This window comes from Vipera ursinii (assembly GCF_947247035.1).
Source record: "Vipera ursinii genome assembly, chromosome: Z".
NCBI classification, from domain to species: domain Eukaryota; kingdom Metazoa; phylum Chordata; class Lepidosauria; order Squamata; family Viperidae; genus Vipera; species Vipera ursinii.
In genome coordinates this window covers 99,530,470-99,543,841 of record NC_139517.1, presented here as the reverse complement: position 1 = coordinate 99,543,841, position 13,372 = coordinate 99,530,470, and the positions used below count along the sequence as shown (strand labels likewise).

Here is a 13,372-nt window from a genome sequence, read left to right as displayed (position 1 = left end):
AGAAGCTGAAGGTATTCATATACAAAACATGTGTTTTATGGGAAATTAAAAGATATTAATTTAGTAATGGTTGTTGTTCTCTTTGCAGTACACTGTATGCACACATGCAATTAAAGTGCCTTGTTTTTCCTTTAAAAACCATATATGGTTACTGAGGTAGAAATTAGGATGAGCATCGTTTTCACTTACTCTGCAGTTTTGTTGAAAATCCCACCACTTAACCTGCTACCTATCCTGGGAGAGAAGCTGCCACATGTCTGTGAATCATTCTACTTATTTTAATTCTCTGCATAATTCTTCAATATTGTTAATTCAGGCAGATTCTCAGCAGAAGAAGGAACCACCCCCGGAAGATTCTGACTTGGATCGCAAGAGAAGAGAAACTGAAGCTTTACTGCAAAGCATTGGTATTTCCCCAGAACCACCTCTAGGTACTCTAGTAGATCCATTAATATTTTTCAGTTTCTGTAACATTCATGCATTATCAGTGCATGCTTTGCTTTTATCGTCTTGATGTGTCTGTGATGAGATATATGTGGATTATACATCATGTAATACATGATTGTATGGCTAGTTGACTGCAATTCTCATTATCTTCTTTGCTGAATGTTAGTTTAGTATGACAGCATAGTTGTCATTCATATGCCACAGCTACACCATTAATAGCTTGTGTTCCATCCTTCTTGGTCTAGGTTTTGAGTTATTTATAATAGTTGCCACTTTCAAGATAGATTTACTTATTGAACCCAATAATAAAATGCACATACATAAATTATAAAACAAAAACAACTTTATTAGTTGGTTCACTTGGATTTTTATTCAGTATTTTCCCCTCACACACACACACACACACACACACATATATATACATACATATACATATACACACATATACACATATACATATACATATACATACACACACACACACACACACACACATATATAATTTAAAATAAATTGTTTAGATACAGAGTCAAGCAAGAGAACTTTAATAAATGCTGATTGCATTTTACATCTGCTGGGCTGACTGGAGGTGTGGGGAGGGGATGACTACTTGTCCCCCCACAAGCCAGAAATGGGAATTATAACATCACAAAGCAATAGTGGTCCCTCTGGAATCCCCTTAGTTTTCTCCCAGGAAATTTGAGATTTTTGTAAAGGATAAGGAGTAATATTTTTATTATGCTGGCAGAAAAATGCCAAAGATGTTGAAGGAGGCTTGAAAAAAACACTTCACTATGAATTCACTTCTGCTGGAATTATTTACCATAAACAACCAATTTGAGCAGAAAATTATGTACTATTACACTAATAAATATTAGTGATCATAACGACCCAGGAAGCCATCCTGTTTTACAAATATTCAAATAAATGCCCAAAATATCTTTTCTTTCTTAATTATACTTGTTCTTGTTTTCAAGATTTCAAAATTGCAAGGCTTTTTTTTTTGCTCAGAATTGTCCATTATAATTTCATTTTTAAGTAGCAACAAAAACATTAAGCCCTAACTTTGGTAAAACAAAATTATTTAAAAAATTTCCAACTGCCTGCCCATGCTGAAAAATCAGTTTTACCTGGAGTCAACCTTGACTTTTAATTTTTTAATATAAAAAATTGGGTGCTGATATTAACACAGTACATGGGCCAATTTAAACCTCCCTAAAATTTATTTAGAACTGACTAATTTGTTTCCTTTGTCCTCCTGTTTTACCATTTAAAATCCTTTTGCATGTGCAAGCATTTTTTTATTTGGATCCCGGTTTATAATTTTCTTGACGGTGCTCTACATCAATGCAATCATTGCATGTTTTAACATGGGATACCTGTTATTTTCATTATTTAGTCCCAACCCCTATGTCTCCCTCTCCGAAATCAGTGAGCACGCCCAGTGAAGCTGGAAGTCAAGATTCGGGAGACTTAGGACCTATAGGAAGGTAAGATGAAATTCTCACTGTCTGTGCTGTCTACTTTCCTTGAGGATATTTTTTATGGAAATATATGTCTGTAGTGTGAGACTGAATACTCTGTTTTAGATAGCATAGGCAGCAAAATTAAATTATATCAGAACGATGACTCACGGTTGTTAATATCACTATGCAAGTCTATAAGATGGTTCTAGACATAGGACATTAATGGAGCTTATCCATTATGGTAATGAGTTGTGATGGTTGTAAAATGAGTCATCTGACTAGACCCATTTTTATGACCTTTTTGTGGTGGTCATTAAATGAACACTGCGATTGTTTAAGGAATGTTGCAGTTGTTAAACCCATTATTCACTGTGGAATGTTTTGCAAAAACTGGAAGTAAATTCCCATTTTCGGCATAATTGTCATAAATTGTCATGTGGCCTTAGCACCCTGCAAAAAAATCATAAATGCAGGCCGGTTGCCAAGCACTCAGAATGCAGCTACATGATCCCATGTGGGCAGTTGGAAATTTGGAACTGGGGGAGAGGTTTGTTACAATTTCAAATGGTCATCAAGCAACTGGTCATAAGTCAATGGCAACCTGTAAGTTGCATTTTTATGTCATGTCATAGCAAACATTTCATCACTTGTTCCCCGTCTTGCCTTCCCTCCTCCACTTGCGATATTCATGTTGCAGAATAAAAATCCTGTATTAGAAGGATTGTCAGAGGAGTTTCCTTTCATTGAAGCTCTCTATTTTGATATTGACTTGGGGCATGAAGACTGCTGGCTATTTAATTATGATTGTTGAAGAAGCCACCATTGCATGGATTTATACAAAACCAAGCCAAAACCAAGCAAGCCATATTGTGGCTTAGCATGATGCGTGAATGCTTCTTGGTTTTAGAAAAACAATATTCTCATCCATTATGTTTTAACAGCTTTAAGAAAAATATGGAATAAAAAGTAGCAGCACTCATTCACTGTATTTTCTGACACAGATGTCGTTTGTACACATATATCTTTTAACTGATACAGCTATTAACAAATTGCCTTATAATTATTAATTTTAAAATAAAAATTGTCCTGCTTTTGTTCTTTGACATGAGATTTCTAGGATGAAATAAATTTCCCCAAAATTAAACCTTTTGAAACATAACTATAGAATTAGTTTTTATTTATTTATTTATTTATTTATTTATTTATTAGTTTTTATAAACCGCCCTTCTCCCGAGGGACTCGGGGCGGTGTACAGAGGAAGGAAGGTATACAGATGAACAATAAAAGTAATAAAAACAATAGTGAAAACAAACTGGGACCCCAATTAACGCTATCATGCCAGGCCGGACTGCTGGAACAGGAAAGTTTTTAAGTCGCGACGGAAGGTACGGAGGTCGGGGGCCATCCGGATTTCGGTTGGTAAGCTGTTCCAGAGGGCCGGCGCACCCACTGAGAATGCCCTCCCCCTGGGGGCCACCAGCCGACATTCCTTGAGCGGTGGCACCCTGAGGAGGCCCTCTCTGTGGGAGCGCACAGGACAGTGGGGTGCTGACATCGGCAGAAGGTGCTCCCGTAGGTAGTCCGGACCCATGCCATGTAGGGCTTTGTATGTCACTGTTAGCACCTTGAACTTCACTCAGAAGGCAACCGGAAGCCAGTGCAGCGCACGGAGGAGAGGTGTGATATGGGAGTATCGGGAGGCTCCCAAGAGTGTCCGTGCCGCTGCACTTTGCACCAGCTGAAGCTTCCGAGTGGATCTCAAGGGCAGCCCCATGTAGAGAGCGTTACAATAGTCTAGGCGAGAGGTCACAAGGGCATGGGTGACTGTACGTAAGGAATCCAGGTCTAGATAAGGCCGTAGTTGGCGAACTAGTCGAACCCGAGAGAAGGCCCCCTTGGTCACAGCTCCTATGTGGTCTTCTAGGGAGAGCTGCGAGTCTAGGAGGACACCCAGGTTGCGGGCCCTATCAACAGGGGGTAGTAACATGTCCCCGATGTTAAGCAATGGGACATTCTGAATATCCTGGTTTGCCGGAACGTACAGCCATTCAGTCTTGTCCGGGTTCAGTTGAAGCCTTTTCCTCCCCATCCATTCCCGGACCGCTTTCAGGCAGCGGGACATCACGTCTAGGGCATCACTGATATTGTTTGGAGTTGAGATAAAAAGCTGGGTGTCATCAGCATACTGATGGAACCCTACTCCAAAACTGCGAATGATCTCACCCAGCGGTTTCATGTAGATGTTGAACAGGAGAGGCAAGAGGACCGACCCCTGAGGGACTCCGCAAGCGAGAGGCCTCGGGGTCAACCTCTGTCCCCCTGTCAGCACCGACTGCGAGCGACCCTGGAGAAAGGAGGAGAACCAACGCAGAACCGTGCCTCCCACTCCCAGTCCCCTGAGGCGTCGCAGCAAGATACCATGGTCGATGGTATCGAAAGCCGCCGAGAGGTCTAATAAGACTAGGACAGAGGAATAGCCCCTGTCCCGGGCTCTCCAGAGATCATTCATCAGAGCGACCAATGCCGTCTCCGTGCTGTAGCCCGGCCTGAAACCCGATTGGTACGGGTCTAGATAAACCGCTTCATCCAGGATCTGAGGAAGTTGGTGCGCCACCATGCTCTCAACAACCTTCACAAGGAAGCGAAGATTGGAGACTGGACGAAAGTTATTTAAAGAGGATGGGTCCAAGGTGGGCTTCTTGAGGAGAGGTCTCACCACCGCCTCCTTCAAGGCGGTGGGGAAGTGACCCTCACTCAGAGAAGCAGAGATGACCGCTAGGAACCATCCACGTGTCCCCTCTCGAGCTGCATAGGCCAGCCAGGAAGGGCACGGGTCCAGTAAGCATGTGGAGGAGCTCAACCTTCTCATAATCCTGTCCACTTCCTTAGGAGTTACAGGATCAAATTCATCCCAGATGACGTCGATAAGACTGTCCATGTCTTGTTCTTCCATCTCAGCCCAGTTGGAGTCCAGGCCAGTTCGAATCCGAGCAATTTTATCCAGCAGATATTGACCGAATTCCTCGGCTCGACCCTGCAAGGGTTCCTCCCTCACCTCTTGGTTTAATAGGGAGCGAGTCACCCTGAACAAGGCAGCCGGGCGATTATCTGCGGACGCGATGAGGGTGGAAAAATAGTTGGATTTTGCCACCCTTATCGCAGCGAGATAAGACCTGGTGAGGATTCTTAGACGCAATCGGTCGGATTCGGATCGGCTGGATCTCCAACGGCTCTCTAGGCCCCGTCTCCGACGCTTCATCTCCCGGAGCTCCTCGGTGAACCATGGGGCTCGCTGGGATCTGCGCCGGGTCAGAGGCCGCAAGGGTACAACTCGGTCCAGAGCCTCCGTGGCTGCCTTTTCCCAGGCTTCCACTAAGGCATCCGCCGAGCTGTGAGCAGGGAGTGCATGCGTGTCCCTAAGCGCTGCCTGGAACTTATCAGGGTCCATTAGGTGCCTAGGGCGGTACCATCTGACTGGCACCGTGCACCCACGGTGGGGGGTGGCAAGGGGGAAGTCTAGCCGCAGGAGGTGGTGATCGGTCCATGACAGGGGCGTAACAGTCGTGGCATCCCCACCGATATCATCACGCCACCGTCCAGACAAGAACACCAAGTCTGGGGTGTGGCCTCTCTCATGAGTCGGTCCAGAAATTATTTGCGACAGGTCCATGGCCGCCATGGAAGCCATGAACTCCCGAGCCAGTTCGGACGATCCTCCCAGGGACGGTAGATTAAAGTCGCCCAAGACCATGAGTCTTGGGAATTCAACCACCAACCCTGAGAGGGCATCGAGTAGCTCGGGCAGGGCCACCGCTGCACGATTAGGTGGTAGGTACGCCAGCAGCAGGCCCAACTGCGCCCCTGGGCCGTATCTCAGTAGGAGAGACTCACACCCGACCATCTGAGGGACGGTGGTCTCTCGCGGGCTAAGGGATTCCCTGATGATAACTGCCACTCCCCCACCCCTCCCATGAGCCCGAGGCTGGTGCAGCACCTGGAAACCTGGCGGGCAGAGGTCAACCAGGGGAACACCACCCTCTGGGCCCAGCCAGGTTTCCGTTATACATAACTTTCACTGATTATCTTCTTTTCAGATATATTTCAGGGCAGATTTTTTGTTTATGGAAAGATCCACGATAGTGATGATTAATTTTATTTTCATATTGCTCTTCTTCTTGAAGAGCCAGCACGTTAATGTTATACTCATGCTGCTTTGAAAAGGCCACTCAAATCTGGCTCATAACCATTCAGAGGATGGTCTTCTTTTGAAGAGTTATCAAAAAAACCCAATGCTTTTTAGGGATGTTCTCTGGTGAATAGCTGTCCAATCAATGTAGGGTCTACAATGTAACACATTGGCAGGTAATCAAATTTTCTTTAAAAAGCTTGTATAAAAATTATTTCTGCTATTTTGTCTTTTATATAGCAAATACCTGAAGACAAAACAACAATACTTTTGAGCACTTGTTGTGGATTGCATAACTGCAGCCAGACTCTTCATGTAGATCTTGTTCACCCTCTTTTTAGGGGCTACCATTATCTAGTTATTTCTCTATGATAGGGACGGGGAACCATAATCCACAATTTGTGTATTGGGAAGTCCTATGAGCCTTATAGAGCATGTCTTGAGCAGCTTAAGTTTTTGTCATAGCATTGTGGGTTATGGCTTATCTTAAGGTATAAACTGGCATTATCCTCTTATTTTTCTTAATAGAGAAGTTAGCAGATGTGGAATTTTTAAGATCCAAAATGGATGCCTTAAGCCTCTTGTACTATTTTGAATTATTCTCAAAACTGGACTGAAATTTCCTTGTCCATATTCCAGTGACATTAAGAATTCATTGCCTACATCCCCTTTCTACAAGGTGTTTCTCAAGATACCTTTTAGGCTATATCAAAATGTCCTGTGCTCCTCCATCAGATCTTCGGCATCATTTTGAGGGTTATGGCTTTCCATAAAGTATAAATAACATTGCCATTAAGTTCCCATTCCTGACAGAGAACATTTTGCTATTGATCCCTATAAGTTGTTTCTTTAGTGTGGTGCTGTCCAAAACAATTTTTTCCACTTCTGCCCTAGAATGTCATTGAGCTATTTGATAAATCAGAAGTGGTAGCAGAAACTAACATGTCATTATCCTCTCTGTGATTACACAAATGAAAGCCACCTCAGATAAATGGGCAGGTTTGCAAGCAGGAGTGGAAGACCACTTGGCCTTCATATTGAATGCCAGGGTGCTGGGCTTGTGATGTGGGGGCAATGAAAGGAATAGAGATAGAATGATAATGGGCAGTGTAGGAATATTAAGGCTGTTAGCTGATATTACTTGTAAGGAGGATATGGTTGTAATTGGACTTGCATTACATTTAAAAGAGACTTGTAGATTTTCCATCTAACTTTGGATTCCGTAAACTTTTATTTATTGTGGTCTGTTTGAAACTCAAGTTTTCACCTGACCAATTCGATGCAACACAATCTTTAATGACAATATGGGTATGATAGTTGGGTTTTTCTTGGGTTTTTTGTTTTGCTTTTGTATAGGGTTGGAAATGTATATCATGAGGCTAGTGTGCTTCTGAGACATTCTTTTTGGGCAATCTAGATACAAATTATCTCTATCATAATCCAGTCATAGAAAATGATATTTTGTTTTTATAACCTTTGATTTAATTAATATATACTTGACATGCATTTTTTAATTCAGTTTTAGAACACTTGTAGAACTTTCTTCATAAAAGACACAGACATTTAGGCAGAGTTGGTATAATTTCAGTTTGCAAACTTAGATAATGAAATTCAAAGATATATTTATTTATTTTATTTATTTAATTAGATTTGTATACCGCCCTTTCCCGAAGGACTCAGGGCGGTTTACAGGGTAATTAAAACAAGAAATACAAAAGTTAAAAACGATTAAAAAAAATTACAACAGTCCCTGAAAAAGTAAAAGCCCCCAATTGAAATTAAAATTATAGGTCATTACCAGCACCTTGAATCTCACCCGGAAGGCAACCGGAAGCCAATGCAGCTCGCTATTTTCTATTTCTGAGTAAACAGTCAAATGGCAGTCAAGATTTCAATTTCTTGGACTTCCGGTTTGCCATCGCGGCCTTGGCAGATGCATGGAGGTGAGCTTTGTCTCCAGCGTCCAATATTATCCCACTGGGGGACCCTGGAAAGGGTCAGAAGTTGCCCTGTAGGGTGACGAGCAAGGAGAGGACCCCTGCTTGATCGTGGAAGGGCAGCAGCCCTTCTGCTTGATCCAGGGCAGCTCTTCAAACCAACGGGAAAAAGATCGGCCATCACAATATGGCCCATCACTCAGCTGCTGACAGCCGAAGTCAAACTTACTACCAAGCACACTGAAGGCAATGCGGATGTAGCTGGGTGAGATTTTATCTTCTCTCTAGCCTAACTATTTTCCTGTAAAAGCTTCTTGAAGTATTATCCCCCTATGAGGAGAGAGGGAAGGGAATTTCTATCCCACCCTCCAAGAATAGTGGCGCCTAACTACCCAGGGGAATTAATTGAATTGGATTTATATGCCTTTGAAACTTGGGGACCCTAAAGTGTCCTATTCTTACTGGAAATTCTTGTTATTATCTGCAAAAAAGAAATAAAATTGGAAAAGAACCCAGAAAAATTTGGGATTTAAAAAACCTTAAATGGTACCAGTGACATCTTGTGGTGAAGCTTGGTATGGCAATTTGTTATTTCCTAAAAAGAGGCTTGGCTCACAGCCTAGACCTAGATAAGACTGTGTTGACCTTGGCACTATTCAACTGTAAGAGAACAGTGAAACTGGCCTACCTAAACGGTGAATGCAAACCCTTACTGATTTTTGTTTAATAAACAACTTTTACTAGAAAGACTGTTTACAAATACGCGAAAGAGATGGATGAAGACCAGCAAAAAAAAACCTTTCCATGCTAAAAGCAATACATGAAACCATCCTTGAAGCTTGTGGCAAAGTGAGACCTAAAATAAAAGACCAAGACGCCAGCTTAGATGCACAAAGCCAAATTTGGATTGCAACTAAAGAATCAACAGTGCAAAAGACAGCAGAAGAAGTGGAAAAGCTAAGGACTCAATTGACCAACAAGTACAGTTGATGGATAATTCAGACAAGGAAGTGACAATATTGAAAATAGAAATGACTTTCTATGTAAACCAGGAGAAATGTCAGAAAGAAGAACAGATTGAATTGAAGACAAATATACCAGAGCAAATATGGGGGACTGGAATCACAGGGCAACAATTTAATTAATACAAATAGGCCAGTCCTTCCAGAAAACTGGCAATCAAATGGTCTCCTTTGATTCAAATAACACATATAAAAATGGAGGGAGATTTATTTAATGATCTAAAAGTTATTGATATGGAAAAAAGCTAGAATAAGGTTGAAAATTGGGATTTTGATTTATTAGAGGGGATTTTATATTGTCAATTAAAGGGTTAAAAGGAGATGCTGAAATAAGGGGAATTTAGGTTATTAGATTCAAAATAGACATTAGTGGAAAATAAGGATTTGATTTGTTTAATATTGAAAAATTAGATTTAAAAGGGAAATGAAAATTAACTATCAGGAATATGTTTGATTTATTGACTAACCCAGGCAATACACACACACACACACACACACACACACACACACACACACACAGACACACACAGAGTTTTGATCTATTAAAAGGGGATATTTTATTATTAAGTAGAAGATTTAATATGGTGGAAAATAGAAAAGTTTTAGGAAATAGAACAAGATTACATTTAAATAGGTAAAATGTGTATTTTGGATATTATAGTTTTTTATGAAGCGAGATAAGGGAAACCTTGGTTACCCAAAATTTGAAAATTATGGATATTAAAGGTTAATTGGAATATTGATGAGAAATTAAAAATTATGTAAAAATTAACAACAGGACATGGATTGTTTTATGAAGATTAATTAAAATATGTACAAGCTAAAAATGTATCAATAAATGTAATAATGATGTTTTCATTGAGTTGATATAATTAGAAATATACTAGCTTGAATATGAGATAGTAAATGTTAAAGGAAAAAGAGAATAAATATTTGATTATGTAACCTGAGATTTGTACTAAAGATTTTGTTATTGAATTATTGTTTAACCCCGCCACCACGTTGCATTTTAAATACTTAAAACTGGAAAACCAATAAAATATTATTAAAAAAGATTTCAATTTCTCCTACTGTCTAGATATTTTCCATAATCAGTATTCTGTGATTTTCATCACGTTCCCTAGATTCAGAATAAATAAAAGTACTTGTTAAGGCAGGACAACTGTAAAAATAATACTTCTAGTAATCAAAAATATTGAATCAGTAATAGCTAATTACTATTTTGATTTGTTTCCAGGAAAAAAACTGGTTCTTCTGAAAGTATAACTATAGGTATTACACATCTGAAAGATTAACATTCCCCACCCCACATTTTACAGCAATAAATTTGTGTTACAGTTTTCACTTACAGGTAGTCCTTGGCTTATGCCAATTTGTTTAGTGAGTGTTCGAAGTTACAACCTCATGAAAAAAGTGACTTATGATTGCTGTTCACACAACTGTTGCAGCATCCTCATGGTCACCTGATCAAAATTCAGACACTTGGCAACTGAATCATATTTATGACAATTGCAGTATCCTGGGGTCATGTCACCATCTTATGTGACCTTCTGGCAAAGAAAGTCAATGGGGAAACCAGATTCACTTACCAACCATGTTACCAAGTTAACAACTACAGTGATTAACAACGGTGGCAAGAAAGCTTATAAAACTAGGCAAAACTCATTTAACAACAGTCTCACTTAGCAACAGAAATTTTGGGTTCAATTGTGGTCCTAAGTCGAGGACTACCTGTAGGGTAAAACCCCATAATATTCTCAGTAAGGACACATCAGATATCAGATACAACTGTGCAATGTATACTTTTAGCAGTTAAAGTTGTCTCACTTTATACTTGGCTAAATTAGATTAGATTCTACCTCTCTGTTATCTTTGCCCCAAGAAAGGGAATTAGTTTCGGAGAAGCCAGAGACCTCAGCTTAATGAGTCATTTTGCATGTGGAGTTTGTGGCATCATTAAGTATGCTGATACTCTCATTCCTCAAGGAAGGGTGGAATTCCATTCTCTGTGCTGTTCTTCTCATTAGCAAGTTTGTTATGCTATAGAGTAGTTCAGAGAGGAAGGGTTTTCCTGTTTCCCTAAGGTGATATCTAGGGTGCCTTACCAACCAAACTTTTAGCACTGACTAGTATTAATTAATGTAATATGTTGCAGCTATTGTAATTAGTGGCTAGCATACATTGATCTAGTCATGAAATCCTTAATTAGATTGCTTTTCTTTTAGAGGTGGAGACATCTACTAGTCCCAAGGAAATCAGTGATATAATTTATATAAATTATAAATATAACTAAATAAATAAATAAATAAATAAATAATTTACTCTTTCTATTGTATACCCATAGAGAAATATACATGAAAAATGCTACATGGAATAACAGAAAGCCACATGGATGCTTTAGCAAGGCTCCTGGAAGCCAGAACCTCAAAGGAATACACATTTGCTCAGCAGCTAAAAGCAGCTTATTGTTGGCAAAATCCACTTTTGCAAATTTGCATTTTCAAATCTTTTATGTTTTATCCCTAATTTGTAAATCTATTACATATATCAAAGTGTTTTTTTAAAAAGAAGTAATTTGTATGCATGAGTATGAAAATATATGGCACTCTCCTTATAACTTGAATGCCACAAGAAAGTTTCTACATTTCAGTTGCTCATCTCTTTCTGAGATGCTTTAATTTTCTTAATGGGGATTAATGTTTATGATGCTTTAAATGATGAAGTTATATTTCACGCTTTTAATTTGAGCCCTGAAATTATTCTAATTAATTATTTTGCCATGTCATCATGTCGTCTTTACATTGCTTTAAAGTCATCATATTAAAAACACTTAATCAGTATTTCTTCAGTTAAATCATTCCCTTGCAGTGACAGTTTAGTTACTTTCTGGTTGCTTTTTGAAAACAAATGTGATGACTATTGGAATGATATTGCAAATTAATATTCCTCAAGTAATTACTATAGCTTTAGAAACTGTGTACATATGGTTCATTTATTACCTGTACAAGACCAGCTTAATTCTTAATAAAATTTTATATATATTTGATGCCCTGCAGTGCCAAATTATTTTTTACATCTTGCTGTCTTTTGGTCTTTTGCTTCTAAAATCCTCAGTGAGGAATTCTGGCTGTTGAAGTCAATTAGATCTGCAGGTCAGCAGTTTATAGAAGGGAGCTGTTAAACAATATTAAGCTTGTCTGGTTGCAATTTGTTTCTTAGTCAGATTAGATTTTATTCAGGCTGTGAACTGATATAATATACAATATTGTATTTGACAAAAATACTGAAAATGCTCTTGAAATAATAAAGGATTAAAGACCTGTTGATTTCCAGATAGGACCCATGGATCACCAATCCGAAAACTAAATTTCACATATCTCACCAATTTATGGTTGCTTAACTACATCTTGCTAAAGAAACCTTAGTAACCTCAAGTAATTTGTTGAATCATTAATAATGGTTTATTATCTCAGTGTCTAAATTTAATAATGTTCTAAGCCAAAATCATAGAAACATAATGATGCCTGAGAATTATGTGTGAAACCAACTTCTGAGTTCCCAAAGAATCATTAACATGACTTGGGTTTTTATTGGGAAACCTTTTCAGATTAACTAGATTTAGGACTGAATATATAATGATAGCAAATACTTGTGCATGGGTATGAAATGTTCTTTTACATATCATTGTTCAATCATAATTAATTCCCCTGAAATAAAAAGAAGCCAGTTTAAGGCTGCAAGAAATGAGCAAATGCTCAAAATTAGCTAGTTTCTCATTTCCAAGCTTAAAGAAACATCTTAGTCATATTTGCAACAATTATATAACACAGCCACTTCTATTTATAAATGATGTATATGGGTCATTTCCAGTCCAACTAACTGCATGAAGTATCACAACAGATGGGATGTATCATTGTAACTCAGTGATATGCATCTATACCACACACAAAAGACTGATAGGCACATCTCTAATAGTTCTGTGCAATCTTTGTCTAAAATTCTGGAAACCTGCTTCCCAGTGATGATAAACAATATGGAGCTATATTAGAAGTTAGCAAGCTATCGTCATTCAAATATTAATGAATGGCAGTTCCTAGCTTCCTTCACCATGGATTTTACTGACTAGTTAATCACAAGAGGACATAGATTGCCTAATTTTGAACTGAACATTAAGTTTAAATACGTTATAAGGAAGTTAAGCTATGCATACCGATGTATTATGTGGGCTTCTTTATGCATGATGTCATGCTACTTTCCAGGTTGTTTGTATATTTCTGGACATGATTCAAAGTTTAAGTTATGAATTTTGAACTC

The 13,372-nt window shown here is 39.0% G+C and overlaps 1 protein-coding gene across 1 annotated transcript in view; it reads left to right on the top strand.

The window, feature by feature from the left end:
• The window catches only part of DYNC1I1 (dynein cytoplasmic 1 intermediate chain 1), a 215,334-nt gene that overhangs the window by 15,073 nt on the left and 186,889 nt on the right, over window positions 1-13,372 (top strand). The window contains exons 3-4 of the mRNA XM_083376361.1: window positions 317-431; window positions 1,847-1,937. Coding sequence (XP_083232487.1) covers window positions 317-431; window positions 1,847-1,937 — 206 coding nt within the window. The remainder of the gene's footprint in view (window positions 1-316; window positions 432-1,846; window positions 1,938-13,372) is intronic.